Here is an 18,646-nt window from a genome sequence, read left to right as displayed (position 1 = left end):
ATCGTGTCTCTAAGCACCATCTTGTGTATCATGATTTTTTTTGTACAGTATGCTTTTTCCTTCTCCAAAGCAATGATGAACACTATTCTGAAAATGTGCACTGATGTGAGGCAATGATATTGCCCACTGATCATTGCCTCGCTTAGTATTTCCTATCTTTTCATTTTCCTATAAATTGCCTAAGGAAGTGCTCTATGTTAATGCACACTTCAGTAGCAATCAAGCATTTGCATGAACCCATATAAAGAGCATTGTACTAATGCTTTTGGCACTATCATTAGCATAAATTGCTACCTTTCTAATATCAGTTCTTATTTACAGCTGACAGGATGGAGAAATTAACCACGTGTAGAGTAATTCCTGATGTAAATCTCCATATCCAGTGCCATTTAGAAAACATTTTCTAGCCAAAGTATGCTGACCTGTGGCTCTGGTTCAGCATTAAATTCAAACAACAAACTAGAACATTGCTATAAAGTAAAATGGAAGGAAAGTCTTTATAACACAAATACTGATGTATCAGTATATGTGAAAGAATAATTTTACTATCATGCACTTAACATTGTACTGACCAGAGTGGAAAACACTATTGCCTATTTATAGAAAAATATTTATAAAACCACCAAACATCATGGCAAGTAAAACAACAGGTTCCCTCTCATTCCTGAATTTTTATATGTTAGAATACAAAACCACTTCTGTTTCCAAACTTGAAAAATAAGCTGAGAGCAAAATACAGTCACTGGCCCTTAAAAGTCAACCAAGCTCCCATTAGTGTTGATGAAAAGACAATTAATTGGTAAATAAGCAAGACTGGTGCTTTGTTACTTAGTGTAAAAAGTATGATATTATCAAATGGCACCAACACTTCTGGAGGTCCACAGGATGCAGACAGATGCGTCTGGTCACTAGAGCAAACAATTTTCTTCTGAAATGTGGTATAATTCAATATGGCCTAAAGATAGAAATATCATATGGTGTAACTGTAGTAATTTCACATGGTAATTACCTTAATGAAAAGAAATAGCAATACCAATTGTGACATTCATTAATAATTCTGAGAACTGTGTCCATCTTATTCATGAATGAATACACATCAAGCAGCTACTATGCAGTGTTTGACTGACAATGTAAAGCAACTCGGACACAATCAATTTTGACGTCAAAACATCACTCCCTTCTAAAAATGAGGGATTCAGCTGAAGAAACTGTTAAACCATCAAAATTGTGATTTATTGTTTTGCATTTAGCGAAACAGTAAGTTATTAGTTTATATTGATTAGCTGTAAAATATGAAACATATCATAATGAGACCTGAAGAATTTAACCTTTTATAACCAGATTTTTTTAAGCATCTGTTCATTTTTTTTATTATTATTTTTTTATTTTATTTTTTTGTCCTCAACATTCAGCCAACCAAAAATAAATTGCTCACACAGCCCTATATCAGCTGTTGTTATAGGGGACTGGAAGGTCAGCCTGCTGGTATTCTCAGCCACAATAGATGTGGAAGGTGCAAGCAATGATGACAATTATACCACATGCAGCATAAGCCCAGTAGGAAGCAAACTGAGACTATCAATTCATCTTATCGTGAGAGTTGAACAGCCACACAATAAAAATAATTTTCATGTATGACTTTTTTTGTGGGATCTGAAATGGGTAGACCTGGATGAAGACCTCAGTATTCCAGTATTTTCAAAATGTCCTTCACATGCAAATTTTTTGTTAATAAGGCCATTGTACTAGAAACCTTCAAACTTTAAAAATCTTTTTCAGTTACAGACATTGAATTAAATTGGTATGTACATTTAAATTAGAGGCAATACTTACATTTATCAGCTGTCCTTAGCTGAATCCTCTAGGGAAGCTCTAGGGAAGTAACTTCTTACTTTGTACTTGCATTTTAACTATTGTATTAGGATAATTTCACGTCAGAGTGCAAAGAGTACCGACTTCCAAGAGCATATGAAGAGATTCTTTAGCACATCTGTGCTGGTTTGGTTTGGTGGGTTTTTCAGTAGCAGGGGAAGGGCCCCAGGGGTGGCTAAGAAGGTGAGAAGCTGCCCCTGCTCCAAACCCAGCCAAGGAGCCATTAGAGGGACAGTAGATGCAGCTCTGCCATTAACATACGAAAGAACTGAGATAGGAGCTGAGCTGAGCAAGCAATTAAAGAAAAAAAAGAGCCGTGCTGGAGAAAAGGCAGTGCTGTGCTGGAGGTTGGAGAGGAAGAAGAAGGTGCCTGAGCAGAAGTTTAACTGCAGCCCATGTTGAGATGGCAGCTGTGCCCCTGCACTCATGGAGGAACGTGGTGGGACATTCCCTGGGGGCACTGGGAGGGGTGAACTTGGCCAGTGGACTTGGATTTGTGGATTTGCTGCCAGTGGGCTCTGATTGCCCAGCTGTGGAAGCCCCCGGGCCAGGGGAGGTGGCTGTTCCCGAAGCCCCCGTGACTCTGTGGGAAGCCCAGGCTGGAGCAGCTCCGGGCCTGGTGGGAACCACCAGCCTATGAACTGACTCTAAACCCCATCCCCTGTCCCCCTGTGCTGCTGGGGGGAAGGAGGGAGAGAAACCGGGAACAAGGGGATTTGGGCCCGGGAAGAAGGGAGGGGTGGGGTAACATCTGCAAGCCCTGCTCTGTGTGTGTCTGTGTCCTGGGTGTGTGTGATTAGTGTGAAATTAAATTATTATTTTTTCCTCAAGTTGAGTCTGTTTTGTCCGGGGCCTTAATCAGTGAAGTTCCCTCCTTGTCCTTTGTCTCCACCCATGAGCTTCTAGTTGGGCTTTGTCCTCCCCATCCCACAGTCCGTGTGTGTGGGAGTTGAGTGAGTGGCCATGGGGCTGTGCCTTTGTTGTCATGTTGGGCCCAAACCACGCCAACATCCCAAAGCAGAATTCTAGGGCTAATAGCTGTTTAAAGTGCTAGTCCAATCTCAGAAGCACCGTAGATTAGGACATATTTCTACAAGTGGCATATGGTAGTGTGATGTCCTTTGTTGATCAAATCAAATGCAGGTTTACTGTATCCTAGAAGTCGTTCAGTGTATGAAGCTGTATAGCACTTAGTTCTGAAATGTTAATGAAAGGAGCAGCAGCTCTTTTCCCGGTAGCCCAGGACATGCCCAGACACTCAAAGCCATTCTGTTCCTCTTTTGACCTACAATTTGCTCTGCATGTTCAAAAAGCTTAATTTTTTAAAATTAGAAAAATCCACTAAAAGTAATAAAAACTTGAAAACTGCCTGTGTGGCAAATAAACTTTTCATTATTCTACTGATCTCAAGGAAGTTATAGTACATGTGACTTTGCTGAACTTAGAACTGTTAAGCATTGTCCAATTTTTCCAACTGCATAACCCATTCAACCCTTTTTACTATTTCATGGTTTTATTATGCACCACCTCCATGCTTTCTAGAATCTTTCCACATCACTCTTAATTTTTTCAAACCTAGCTAGGATCAGCCTATTAGTTTAAATTAAACCAACTCCAGATTGAGAGCAAAGTAATTAAACTCAACAATGATTCCTTCCGTATATTTTGGTTGGCTTTTGAAAGGTCACAAGCCTTTCAGCTACCATACATTTGGACTCTCCTTCATTTCCTAAAAAATGCAGTAGTTACCCTCTTCCCAAAGCAGCTTTCAAATTTCACAATCTCTCCTCAGCACTGTTGATGTATAATTTCTTTATCTCCATCTGATAAACTCTGATTCTCACTGCCCCCACTACTTTTAAAACTCTTGACTGTCTTCCTCTGAAGCATCTGAACACAATTTGAAGAAAAGCATCCCAAACCAAATTTCAGTTTTAAAAAATGACCAGCAGAAGGAATGAGTCTTCAACATGAATTAATAGGAATTAGTCAGTTAAAAAGCAAACAAGAAAGGAAAAAAAACAAACACAAACACAAACAACATGAAAGGATGAACTTGTAAAAGTGAATGAAAAGAGGAAGAAAAATTAAAACCTAAAAATTTATTTTAAGGACAAAACCTGTTTTCTTTAATATTTGGGCTATACACTAAGATGTATATTTTTCCTTTGTATTTTTATTATATTTATATATTATAGTTATTATGTATTTAAATACTCAGCTATAGTTGAAAATTTACAGTGTATATTGCGAATATTTTGAATCTTCCTGAACTCCTGAAATGTCTACTGCAGGGAAGCACTAACTTTTATAACTAGAACTATTTGAATAATTTTACTACCAATTTTATATATATTATAATTTTGTATATTTAGATTTTGTCTATATATATATGAAAGTATTCTGAATGGTATGAAAATCCCAGTGATAGCAAAGCCTATGAGTAAAACATGGTAGCAAAGTGTGAGGGGGAAAAAAACCATAAAATATATTTGTTAGGTTAAGTTTCTTTATAGAAATAATATCACACAGTAAGACAATAGATAAAGTGTTTCCCTTAAAAGTTAAAACGGCCTACTTGATAATATTGCATTTTAATTAAAACATATTAGAACTACAGAAACGACTAGTTTACTCATTAGCTTAGGAAGAATGTGGGGAGGTTCCTATACATATTTTGTTAAAGAACTCTGCACCACAGATTCTGGCCAAGTGTGGCCTGCCACTGCAGCCTTGTACAAGCCTAGGTACCCCTCTGGCAATCACTGGCAATACCAACTTTATATTTTTTTGCAGATTTCTGTCACATTATTGTTGTAGAAGAAAACACACAACACAACATAGCCTTACTTTTTTGAGAACTACACTAATCCTAGGCATTACAATTTCTTAAGTTCTTCTTTAAATAATATATAATCCCTTTAAGTGGATTATTTAAAAGCTAGACAGAGACACAGAAGTTTGCTTGCTATAAGTGCCCTTCTAATTAATTCATAAAGCTTATTTCTTTGTAATTACAGATTTTGCCCTTCGATACAGGACTAAGGAAACTACTGCTTAGTTTCTTGGATAAATTATTGTACCAAGAACACACTGGCAAGATGTTCTGTGACTTGCAAAGATGCTACTCCTTTAGTCTGTAGGATCATGAGTGATTTACTAAAAGCACTTACAATGTGAAATATAGTCTTCTGACAAGAATGATGCTTTTGTCTTCATTCTAAGCCACTTCCATATGAAAGTGAGGATGCACTCAACCATGTATCCCAAGCTCTCTCTGTTAGTCAGGATTACAAGGCAATCTGTCCTTTGTGGCTTTAGAGGGGGGCCTATACCACTATTCAGCAGTGCTGAATGGAGCTAAGGGTCCCCAGTGTCCCTCACAGCCCTGATTCCAGGGCATGCAAATCCCTGGAGCCCTGACTGCAAAGGTACTTTCTGGAGTGCTTTGTCACTCTGGCCCTTACCCAATTTCCCATTAGAGAATCTATCATAATGCTTATGCCTCCCTTCTTTCTTCCCATGTCCATCCATTTACTTGGAAAAATATCCAGACTTTCAGGGTGGTCAAGTTACTCAGGGCATGTTCAGGCTGTATTTTAAAATCAGGGATCGGGGGAGCTATGCAAATGTTCCTGCTCTGAGCTGAATACTCAGTGTTACTCCCTCTTAGTTCCCAAACAGATAAAACCTAGTGCCATGTGCCTGGTGTTTGAAAAGTACTAATTTATATATGAACAAAAATATTTTATGAATCAAAGCATACCTTAAAATGAAAGAGAAGAACAGGGACATTTATGAACATTAAAATATTTATAAAGATGTCACTGCTTTTGCTGATCAAATACAGGGATATTAGGAATAAAAGAGCAGCTGAAAAGATGCTCACCCTACTCCAGTGAAATGTCATTAATAATCAGCCTTAATATAGGAGATAGGACTTCAGTAAAGTTCATGTTGCTGCCATTAGGGTTGCAGTGCAATTAATCTGTGAGAAATCTCTAAGAATATCCTGAGGTAGGAGAGAAAATACTTTAAAATTTGTTTTGATTATCCTCAAGTTATTTATTCAAGATTTTTGCCAGTGAGAAAGCATTGCCCCTTTTCAGTCGCTGACAAGAAGAGGACGTATTCTACTATCATTCCTCATTAATAACTAAGCAAGGATTTCAAAGTTTGGGATACAGAGAAAAAGAATCCTTTAATAAACTGAATTGAGGAATTTTTTTTTGTATGTTTGCTCTTATAGTATAGACAGACAGCGCATTTCTGATGAAAAAGCATTTAATAAAAGGATTACCAAAGTTAGCATGGCATTCAAACAACAATAGAACATTTTTTTTTTCTTTCTCTCAGTATTAGTAGATATAGTTGCCTTACTCTGAATAAAAATTAATCTTGAGAACAGTAATAGAAACACTGGAATTGCTTATTATTTTTCCTCTGTTCACTGGAATCCATGTATGATACAAAACACTAACAGTCATCTCACAGAGGATGCCAAGTGATTTGACATAATGGCTAAGTGGATTATCTGTCAGCTCTGTGCCCAGCAAGATCATGGAGCAGATCTTCCCAGAGGCTCTGCTAAGGCACATGGAGAGTGTAGAAATGGTTGGTGGCAATCAACATTGCTTCACCAAGGGCAAAGACTGCCTCACAGATTTGGTGGCCTTTTATGATGGGTTCACAGAATCACAAAAGGAGAGCAACTAATGGCATCTACTTGGACTTGTACAAAGCACTTGACATTGTTGTGCATGACAACCTGGTCTCTAAATTGGAAAGATAGGAATTTGATAGATGGACTGCTTGGTCAATAAGGAAGTAGGAAGTGGCTGGATAGTAGCACTCAGAGAGTAGCAGTCAATGGCTCAATGTCCAAATGGAGACCAGTGATGAGTGGTGTTCCTCAAGGGCTGGTACTGGGACCTGTGCTGTTTAACATCTTTGTCAGAGACATGGGCAATGAAATTGAGTGCATCCTCAGCAAGTTTGCTGATGACACCAAGCTGTGTGGTGAGGTTGACACACTGGAGGGAGGGGAGGCCATTCAGAGGGACTGTGACAGGCTTGAGAGATGGGCTCATACAAACTGCATGAAGTTGAACAAGGTCAAGTGCAAGGTCCTGCACCCAAGTCTGGGAAATCCCAAGCACAAACAGAGCTTGGGCAGAGGGCTGGTGTACCTCTGCTATGAAGACAGGCTGAGAGAGTTGGGCTTGTTCAGCTATGGGGTGGCCTACAGGAAAGCTGGGGAGCGACTTCTTACAAGGATGTGTAGCGATAAGACAAGGGATAATGGCTTTAAACTGAAAGTGGGTAGCTTTAGGCTAGACATTTTGAAGAAATTCTTTATCATGAGGGTGGTGAAACACTGGAAGAGGTTGCCCAGGGAAGTTGTGGACATCCCCCCCTAGAACTGTTCAAGGCCAGGTTGGATGGGACTTTGAACAACCTGGTCTAGTGGAAGTGTCTCTGCCCATGGCAGGGGTAATGGAACTAGATGATCTTTAAGGTCACTTCCAACCCAAACCGTTCTGCATGCAAAACATGGATCAATTACCTATGAATGTCTCATTGAAGTATATGTGAATAGGTGCTCAGTTATTAATGAGTCGACTGGATGTGAGGAAAAAGTTCTCTGGGTAAAACCTTAATTTTATCAGAGGAAAGACCTTCATCTGGCCTTTGGCAGACTTTCAGATTTCACTAATTATCCTTCATTGTTTTTCCTCTGTTCACAAGGTCTTACTTGTGTTACAGGTGTCTAGTACTTGATAGTGAATAACAGCTGGCCATCAGGCCACTGTTCAAGGTGCAGCACTATCCAGAGCACGAGTCAAGATTTTTTGGTTTAGTGAAATTAAGTCAGACCTATGCTTAGCATGGTAAATGTTGATCTGCACTGAACAGTAAGTTGTGGTGAGCAATCTTCCTCAAGACTGCTACGTTCAAACACACTTTGCACAGAAATCTTAAAAAAACACAAAACTCTCAATCCAAACACAACAAGACATTAATTACTTCCAGCTCCCTAACATTTGGGGATTTTGTTGAGGTATTTTTAGATCTATGGGTGAAAAAATAGCAGAGCGGTGCAGAATACCAGCAGAGATCAATTATCTTTTCTGTCTGACAGTTTTTTGGTCTGTTAGCAATTTCTTTTTTTCGGCAAAGAGATTTGTTCAGTATCTCCTCCAAACATTCTTGCCATTTGACACAGTGCTTTGCAAAAAGCCCAATATGATGAAAACACACTCCATGCCATAGAGGACAGATGATTAAAGAGAAAAGAAGCTTTGAACTGTTATTTCTGTGTCGTTCAAGAGTAAGACCACTGTAAATAGTATTAAGATTTTACAAAAGTGTTACCCAGAAAATGTTACAAATACCAGAGGCAGAGACACAATAAAACATCAAAGAGGAACGAGTAAAGGGGAAAGAGAAAAAATGAAAAACAGTTTTGAGATGGACTAATGTTGGTAGAAAGCAGATTACTAGTTCTTAAAGTGATGGGGAAGAAAGATTCTGTTGAACAGTATAACATGTTCCAAAATACAAATCTTTCTGTGGGTATAATTTACACAATAGATTCTTTATAGCTATTCATCTGTTTATAGCTGTTCATCTACACAAGTGCTTTGGTAGGTATGTAGTTTTAAAAACAGCTTGATGAATTTACATATGTCTTGAAATTGTGAGTTGGTAAGATTGGTCCTACAGATTACATGTATCTAATTGCATATCTGTAGTTTGAATGAAGCATTGCCATTGCTGTTGTGACAATGAACAGGAGCATAACAAGCTGCAGGTGAAATCTCCACCACTAATAGTGGTGTACAATATATTTGCTTTACAGAAAATCCACACTGACTTCCAAAACATTCCAGCAGTATCTGCAAAGCAGTACTGGGGTAGGCTTCCAATAGAAACTAGTGTAACAGGTCTTTCCTAGGGTGAGATAGCTGCATGTACTAACTAGCTGGCACTTTCTGAAACTCTGCAGAGTTTAACAGCTAAGTTGGCAACTGATTCCAAATCTTTACCTGCTGCTTCTGAAATGATGGGAGTGTATTTAGGTCTTCTGCATTTTGTTAGTAGCTCTGTCTTCATCACTGAACTGGCAAACAAATGCAAACAAATGCCTGTGTTCAAAGTTTAATTTCCACCAGTAGATGTGGTAAGCAGAAAAAATACCAGAAAACATGGTATTGATTTTTTATTCCTATTCCTATTAATCAAGTGATATGTCTTTCCCTTTCCTTATGCCAAGAATCTAAGGAAGTGATCATGAATAATTTTTTTCTGGTAACACAAATTACTTGAAAATAGAAGTTACTGTCCATTTGCCTTTTCAGTAGAATATGCCTTCCTTACAGACGATCAGAGATTAATTAATTATTTTCTTATTCTCACACTAGGCAAATCTTACATAACAAAAAAATCTCAAAAGATACATTGAAAAAGAGTCTTGTTGAAGTAATTTCTTTTAAGAAGAAGTGATCATTATCTGGAGGCCATCTTTTTCTATACAACTTCCTTTATGTATACAGATTTCCACAAGGAAATCTATAGGTACATACTGCTTATGCCACATCACCTAAGGCACAGAAATTCAAGGAAACAATACACTCTCCTCTCCCAGACTGCAATGGCAATGATGTTATGCAAACCTTTAGTAAAGCTCTATCCTTATACACACTCAAACAACGTTGGCTGGTCCAAGGAACATTGTTTTAACATTAGCAAATTCAGGCAGAGTATGACATCAGTGAAGGAGATTCAAGGAAAGAACGGGTTATTCTGTAAATAAAATGTGGAAAAGAAGGGAAAATATATGTGGAAGTATTCAAAGGTGAAAGGAGTAAAATATCATGGGCACTCCATTTCAGAGACAATTTAGAAAAACATTTGAATAGGCTGATTTAATAAAGTACATCAAGCACAAATACAGTAGAAGTGCAGTAAAAAAACCCCATACTCAGACATACTCCTGGCACAAGATTCATTTTGGGCTGTCCATACCCCAAATAGTCACACATATGTTAGTAATCACACCATATTGGTTCTTAAGTTCATATACATTCTGCTGTTTTCCAGAGGTTTATCTGATGAACTCACTATGAAAACCATATATGATCTGATAACACTGCTAACAACAGTAAGTAGTCCTTACAAAGTGGATTCAGTGCTTCTAAATTCCAAGCATTAACTAAAGACTGTTTAAAGAGGCTCCTGAGAAGCAGAAAGGCTTTCAACATGTAAAACCGAATACAGAAGCTACAGCTCAGTGCCCCAGGCTGTCAGCTGGGAAAGCTCAGGTTAGAATTTAGGAAAGCCTAACTATAACTTCAGATAATCCGTAAAAGTCACAGCATCAAGAAATAGAACAGTATCATCTCATCCATGAAAACAGGGCAGGCAATGTTTCAGTAATAGCTGAACAGTTGTCATATAAGGCAATACAGGACAATGAGGAAAAGGCAAAGGGAAGTCCATAACATGCTAGAGAATCAAGCTCTGTCTTACGGTCCTTTTGTTTCATGCTCTGCAAAGTACTCACTTTTCTTAATTGCCTATATTTAGCTTGATTCTTCATACAGTTGTTTATGACACACATTCATCTCAAGAATGGGAATGAAAAAAGTAACTGGATATTTTTACCGCATATTTGAATATAAAAAAATTCTCTGTAATGCGAACGCATTTAGGATACAGGTGAAACAAATGATTGTCAAAGCATGCAGTGATATGCCATCTAGAACCATTTTTGTCTGATAAATAAATAAACTAACCTGTTTCAGTCATTCATCAAGACAGATGCATTTTCCCTAGAACAACCTGTGTTCATGAAGAGGCAATGTCTGTGACTGTTCGAATGAAAACAGTAATCACAAATGGTTTGAAAGTTTTTACAAAACAGGACTCAGTAACACTGAAGTAATTATTGCCTTCCTCTATCTTTCTTTTAAGAAATAAAGATAGTGAATCTTTTTCCATAATAGGCAGAGCACATTTACAGAGAGAGTGGCTATGGGAAACAACCAGTTTGGAACATTCTGCTACAACTGCAAACTTAAAACTCAAGAGAACTGCTTTTTCTAAAAAAAACCCATAGCAAATAAACTAGGGCTCACAGTACCACAGTTACATTTTCCACAGAGGATTTAAAATATTCACAAAGCTCTTATCAGCTACTATTATTTCTAACAAACACCATAGCACCATGTAGCTTTCTTCACTTAGTGATACTGCCTTATGTTTAATTCCAACACAAAAGCAAAGATAACCTGGAAAAATAGCAAAAATAGTTCACCAGCTAAAGAAATGATGAAGATAAAGTAAAACTAAGAGGCCCATTGATCACAAAATAAAAAAAAACTTTTAAGGAATTGTTAAGAAACAAGAAATAGTGCAGAGTGAAATAAAGATATGTGAGAAGGGTGTATTAATAACTGTATTAATAAACCACCTCTTAACTGTTTACCAACCTCATATTATCTAGGAGGACTGATATGAATTTCATGAGAAACATTTAACCCATAAATTACTGTCTGCTTCAGTTCTCCAGCAGCATGGCAATAACTAAAGAAAAAAGAAATATCCAAAAGCTGTTGGCTTCCCCTTCTAGGACAGTAATATGTAGATCAAAGTGAAGCAAGGGCATTGTTCCTGCCACCCTGTGCTTGAAAAATCACTATAAATTAAAATCAGCTTCCCTAGAACACTGACAGAGAAGAGGGTATCAATCAATACATTTCTTAAGGCTAGACAAGATACATGAAAGCTTAAAGGCATGTTTTCTGAAAAAAAACTGAGAATTGAATGCTGAAGTCCAAAAATGTTTTGCAGCAGCTTCCATTTATCACTGTAGGACTACAGAAATCCTATTCTTCTCTCAGACACTTTTTGAAAAACTCCTATTAAGCAGGAATTATATCTGCAACAAGAATTCTAGAACAGTTAAAGTGTTGTGATGTGAAAGTTAATATATTAAGTTCTCATTTGGATGGCTACTTAGGAGTACTACCAGACTGCAATTTTTAACATTTTTTTTTATTTCAGCCTACCCATAGATCTTATTTACTACTGGTATTACAATTGCTTTCTTGTAACTAAAACAATCAAACAGCAAAGTAAGTTTTCTATTTCACCTATTAAAGCCCAGAATTCATGAATCTGCTATCTCGTTTCCTCCAAAGACATGCCTCCAAAGGCATGAAACAGTAATTCATGTACTGCAGTAACTCTGCTTTATGCTTTTCATATGCTGCCTGCAGGCACAGCAAATAGGAATAAAAAATGGAACACAGCACCAACAGATCTTGCTCTATTCTCTGTATCTATGCTTTTAGCTTCCACACTCTGATTGTTTGTTACAGCTCCTACAGCTCTGGGAAATGACAGACTCACAGACACTGTGAGCACTGCAGCTCTCCTCCTTTCAGGCTCTCATTCCCAGGGTGAAGGAAAGAATGATGGAATTGGCATGCTGTTCTGTCCTCAATTTGGAGGCTGAGATAAGTGCCCCATGGAGAATTTCACACCAAGGAAGTCACAAGCAGGTGTTATTAGAAAGTCTGATGACAACAGTGGATGAAGATTAATTTTATTAACTAATACTCCGCATTTTATTAGTTTATCAACTCACTGTCCCCTGTGTAATTTTGTTTCTTGCAGCAAAGAAGGGCAGCTTTTTCCTATAAAAGCAAAGAGATACTCTACCATGTGTTGTGTCTTTCCCTCTTGTTAACCAGTGAATGCAAAAGAACTTTATCCTGTCTCCAAGCTCCTGTTTGCAAATAAGGGAAATGTCCTAGCCATTCTCATACCAACTGAAAAGAGTATGGACACTGGCAACTCAGAAAACAGCTAGGCTTCTGCATGTCCTCAGTACTAACCATATAATTTTCTTCTCGAAATGAAGTTTCCAAGGAAATGAGAAGACAGTTTGAGAAATGTAACAGAACAAAGCAAAATTAAAAGTCTGGAGTTAATTTTTTTTTTTTTTCAACTTTACATATACATGGTACACTGTTATTAGGTTGCAGTTATGATCTAGGGGCTCATAATTTCATTAATTTATTAGCAGTAATCATTACCTGGATTACTGAGATCAAGCTTCTATCATACTAACAAGTGCATATTCACAAAGGAATACCTGTTCTAAAAACATATTCTTAAATGGACAATACAGACAACAAGAAACTTCGATCTCATGTTGACTGAACTGGGGGAAAAAAAAAAACAAACCAAAAAAAAAACAAACAAAAAACAAACCCACAATTTTTTAAAGTCATTAAAGAAATCCGCATCACAGTCAGGAACTGAATGCAGATCTCCTTAGTAAGTAGTTAGCTGACATAAGGACTGTGAGATAACTGCATCCATTGCAAGCTCCCTGAGTTAAAATGGCTTCCCCAGAAATTACATTTTACCTGTATTGTTTATTATGATAACATGGTGGATTTTCAGCAGAGCTGTAGCTTTTTGCACTTTAAGAAAGTCACCAAGCTATCTTGACTAATTTTGTTTATCTGATGATCTTCTGTTAAGGCTTTGAAACAGATCCTTAAGTCTCAGCATAAATTAAAACATATTGGGCTGCAAGTTCAAAACAAAAACCCCAAACCAATAAGGAAGGAAAATTGCATTTCCAGATAGTCTTTACTTGCTATTAGACAAGGACTGTTCATCCAGCTTTGAGCAAAAACTGGACTAGACGACTTTCTGCGGTCCCTCCCAACCTGAATTATTCTTGCAGTCCTATGAGACTTCTGTTTTCAGGTATGTTTTCAGAAGTCACTTATGATTTAATTTGCATGGAACATGTTATTACTGGCTTCCCTTAGACTAAGTGGAAAGGCAACAGCCTTGCGACCTGTAAAATCACTCCCAATCCCTATTGATAGCAATGATTTTAATTTGTTCTCTGGGATGCACTTATAATTAGCTTGGATGAAAATCCATGATTAAGAAACACAGAAATAGACCTCGAGGAATAAGGAACCAAAGTCTAAATCCCAGAATAGAAGAATGAGAACTCTTAGTTTGTACTGAGTGCTTTTCATGTGTCGCTCTCAGAGCATGTGACTATGAGAATTCTTTGACCACTCTGCCTGCAGCCACAAAACCCTAAACAAAACACATTTATTAATATGAAGGCTTTCCTACAATCCAGTTTTCACTGCATAAAACCCCCCAACCGTTTAAATATTAACTAAACCAACTAATTAGATATTATTAAACTCTTACTAGCAGCAGAACATATATTAGTACAATTGAATATAACTTGACTAGTCAGGAAATGCCTAAGTAAAAGCAGTAAGACCTTGGCTAGTTAATTACTTGTCATTAATAGATCAATAAGCTGCTTTGATCCTGACTTGTTTAAATATGTTAATTGAGCAATTTCTCCCTGAGAAGGAATCATGTTGTATAGCAATGTGACCCCCAGAAGGCAAAAAGGTGAAAAAGTTGAGTTGCTGCACTTGTCTTCTCAGTTTTCTCTGTTGTCTTTGAAGCAACTTAAAACAAATGGATTAGTCTGTTTTAAGTGGTTACTTAAACATCTGAAAGGTGTTAAAAGGAAGTTCTGACCTAGGAAAGCATCTGTGGTCAAGGCCACAAATGCCATCCTGATTTCTTGAAGTCTACAGAGGTTTTACCACTGGCTTCAATAAAACCAGTAATCCACTTCCTGAGGAACATAAAACTTCGTTGTTGTTTTTGTTTTGTTTTTTTTTTAATTTCTTTGTGTGGGCACCATACTGCAATGATTTATGTACGAAGTTCTGTAGTAGAAGCAACATGAGTATGAGGTATGAAAAATTAGTTCCTTAGCTTAGAAGCTACTGACTGAAGCCAAGACAACAGCTCAGAAAGAAAATGTATTGGCCTCTTTGCCCTGAACACAGAAATTGCTGCTGTGCTATGTGTACAAACCATTCTAGGTGTCATGCAGACACTGCACAGTGATTCTCTGTTATTGTCTTGGTTGAAATTACCTGCCTTTGTTGCTTCTTTCTCTCACAGGAAAAAACCTCACCTCATAGTATATATCTGGAAACTCATTTTCAAGACCAGAAAATTGGTTTATAAAGGGTTTCTAAGAGAATTTATCTTTCCACATAAATGGTATAAACATTAAGAAAGAGGCATCTGCAAAATACACAGAAACACTTTTAAGAAGCTGAAAAATGTGAATTGTAATTGTATCTGTAATTGGGTATTCCTTAAAAAAAAAAAAATTTAGGAAGTTATTCTTTTCTGTACTGCTTAATTGCTCTTTTAAATCTAGAAACTATGGCAAACATCTGCAATTACAGTATAGGTTTCCTTTATTATAATATAAATATAAGCTAACAAGCATAATTTGGTCCTGAAATAGTAAACTTACACATTTAAAGGAGAATCTAACACTGTACTAGTGTTTACACTGTATTAGTCTTACACTTACACAGTGTAAACTATGAGCTTTCTATGCACCTCATCTCCACCTCACATCCCCAATTAAATTCACCTTCTAAATACCTGCCAAAAGTTACATCCATGTACTACTTTTCTGAAGGATATGCAAGCAGAGAACTTGTATCCATCAGCAGAATCTAACCACAATACTTCTTGCTATGAACATAATTCAGGATCCTATACATTAAGGCCCAAGAAAGAAGGAATTATTTTCCACTTTGCAGAGTCTCTGTGCAAAATAATAGCAAGAGACAAACCATGCATTAGAAACAGTTCAAAAACAGCAGGGAGGAGGGAGAGGAATAAGTATTACAGTATCTGTTAACTAACAGAATGCTTATTGAAATAGGTGTAAGATGCACATTGATGCCAAATGAAACCTTTTGTATACCACCAGAAGAAATCATAACAAAATAGGTTCATGAGGGGAAGCAGCTTAAAGTATAACACTATAAGCATCCAGCCATTAGTTTAATCTGAAACGCATTTTACTTGCTACTACCACAACAAAACTCATTACTCAAACACCTAATTGTTTTATGTTCCCACTTATAATCTGGTCTTTGTTAAGTAACATTAAAGATTTATTTAATATAAAATGCTATCATACATGGAGCACAGATAAAGTACAAGGTGCATCTTAAAAGAACTTGTAAGATTGAATTCCTCCTCTATGTGTTATTTTACTGATTCTGAGACAACACTTTTGTCTTTATCAGCTAAAGGTAAGACTTGTTGAGGAGGCACACACAGCAGCAGTAGGACTGTTCTCTTTGAGTAAAGCTGCCCAGCAAAAAAAGAAACTTATAATAATCTACTTGTAGGTAATAGCATATCACATTTTCCATATAACCATATTACCAACCTTGCCAATCTCTACAATGTGTAAGGCATCTGATTACCCACAAATACTGCTGTGTTTAAGAAACTGTTTCAGAGATAATAGTGGGAAAATTCCAGCCCTCATTCAGCCAGTGCCCTTGCTGACTGTATCATATCAAAGCTGACAACCAGAAAAACAGGAGAAGTTCAAAGCAATTTTTCAATGCCTCTGTTGATTAAACTTTCTAAGTTACCCTGTTCACCAAAAGCCTTCTGCTTTGAGGAGCAACAGATCTGAGAGAAGAATACACGGATTTGTGCTGTAACAAAATTCATTTTAGCAGTAAGTAAACAGGCAAAAATTTCCTAAGAAAGTAATTTCTGTATTTTCAATGACTTACCTCTTTGTGAACTTAAATGAAGGAGAGCAAAGAAGTATGTTTACTGAGTGGACTGGTCTACCAGCAATACCCGTTGAATTGTTCAGAGAAATTTTTTTAACACTGTATTTAACTTGTAGCCCATTCTCAGCCTACCTGGTGTATTCAGAAGCCGGGACATCTTGCAAGAATAGGAGATAAACTGCTCGCAGTATTCAGCACTCCTAGTAATGGCTGAAATTTGGTCCATCGTTGCACTGTAGTTAAGCTGCACTACAGATAACTTTTCCAGAGTGTTGCCTCCCACAGAAGTCTGCATTTGCAGGTCATGGTACACAGTTGTCCATACTTTATCCTCTGGAAGAGAAGGGAAAAAGACAAGAGAAGAATCAGTAAAAGACAAGACAGTAGAACTGAATCAAAATAAACCTAGGCCTTTGACAAAAGGCAAAAATGTTCTGAAAGGTATCTTTTGAGGGGATAGTGGGGAAGAAGGGCACTGCACATAAAAACTCGTCACGTGAGAGCATAGTTCCAACAGCTATGAAATGATGAGAGGAAGAAACACTGATTGCCATACTAGTTTTGATAACAAATGCCCTGTGTGAGTAGACTTCCTTGAATGACTGATGCCAACAGAGACTTCTGGAACTAATAAGGATTATCTTTGATCAGAAATTGATTAGAAGGACACAAGGCTGATGCACTAAGGATTCAAGGTTTCTATGTGAGGAAAATTCACTGTGCTGTGGGCTGGAGAGCAACATTGCTTTGCAGTACTGTAACAACAGAGATGCACCAGGTTCATTTTGGTAGTAAGGAATACAGAGCATTGGCTGAATCTCAACACTTCCCACAACCTAGTGCACGTGCAAGCAGTGTGTAATACCCAGCCTACAACAGGCTGTAAATATTATACTGCTTTAAATTACTGAACAGCAAGTCTCTAGTGTGTGCCATTTATCAGTAGTTATCAGAGGAGATTTAAGATGAGATATCATAACAATGAAAAAATACACTCCTCTTGTTGGAAAACTTGTGGAAGTTGGAAGGTAGTTCAGAAAGGAAATAAAGAAAAGCTACAGAAATTTTTCTGTTATAGACCAACCACTGGGACATTCTTAGAGGGACATTCCACAGAATGAAAATTAAATTATCTGAGAAAGACATAGGGTTTCAGAATTAAAACAATAAAGATTCACTCAATATTAGAATGACAGAACCATAGAATGGCTTGGGTTGGAAAGGACCTTGAAGATCAACTAGTTCTAACTCCCCTGTATGGGCAGGGACATCTCCCACTAGACCAAGTTGCTCAAAACCCTGGCCTTGAACAATTAGTGATACTGACTTCCTGAAAGAATAATATCCTATCACTTAGGTGCGAAGAACTTTTAAATTCAAGTTGACCAGCTACCAGTGTAATAAACAACTATCTCAGCTGATACTACTCATAGTGTTCATCTCAACTAGCCAAGGATTGAAACAGGTCAATCCTTCTCTGTGTTACTACAGTAGACTGACAGTAAATAAAACTCAAAAAATTCTGCTTTCTATAGCTTATCCTTTAGCATATTATCAAAAAGTTTCCTAGAAGTGCCTCAGGTTTTGTTGTTAATATTTATCATGTATAGTTCTTTCACATTTTAAGTTATTTTTCTGTTTTCCTTTAAATTTTCTTTCTGCTGTTTTATATATTTCTAGTACTGAGGGCCAAGTCAAAACAATGTCTCTTGGATTTGGAATAGGAAATGTGGAACTGCAAAAAATTATGTAGGAATTTATTCTGCTGCCTTGCAGTGGCTTGCACAACAGCTCTGTTTCCTTCATGAGCCAGCCAGGCTTTTGCCACTGACAGTACAGCTGTGCCTGTAGAGTAACAACACTGACTACAGTCATCCTTCCAGAGATGCAGAGATGAAAACATGCCATGCTGCTAACTTTGCTGTATTTATCACTAAGACAGATTCTCCAGGGAGATCACTTGGCAGTTTCAGAGAATACTAACTCACCTGATAGATATGCCTCACAGTAATAAAAACTGGACATTGTAGTACACAGAAGTATGTTTTCAATTCATCTGTGCAAAATCTCATCCC

The 18,646-nt window shown here is 37.4% G+C and overlaps 1 protein-coding gene across 1 annotated transcript in view; it reads right to left on the bottom strand.

Annotated features, from left to right (window-relative positions):
- LOC104397307 (contactin-associated protein-like 2) overlaps window positions 1-18,646 on the bottom strand; it is a gene marked incomplete at both ends in the record, with an annotated part of 638,963 nt that overhangs the window by 177,862 nt on the left and 442,455 nt on the right. Inside the window, one exon of the mRNA XM_010007259.1 lies at window positions 16,704-16,904. Coding sequence (XP_010005561.1) covers window positions 16,704-16,904 — 201 coding nt within the window. The remainder of the gene's footprint in view (window positions 1-16,703; window positions 16,905-18,646) is intronic.

This window comes from Chaetura pelagica, unplaced genomic scaffold (genome assembly GCF_000747805.2).
Source record: "Chaetura pelagica isolate M959 unplaced genomic scaffold, ChaPel_1.0 scaffold431, whole genome shotgun sequence".
NCBI lineage: Eukaryota > Metazoa > Chordata > Aves > Apodiformes > Apodidae > Chaetura > Chaetura pelagica.
Note: the sequence above shows the minus strand (reverse complement) of the source record. Positions and strands in the feature narration are given on the sequence as shown.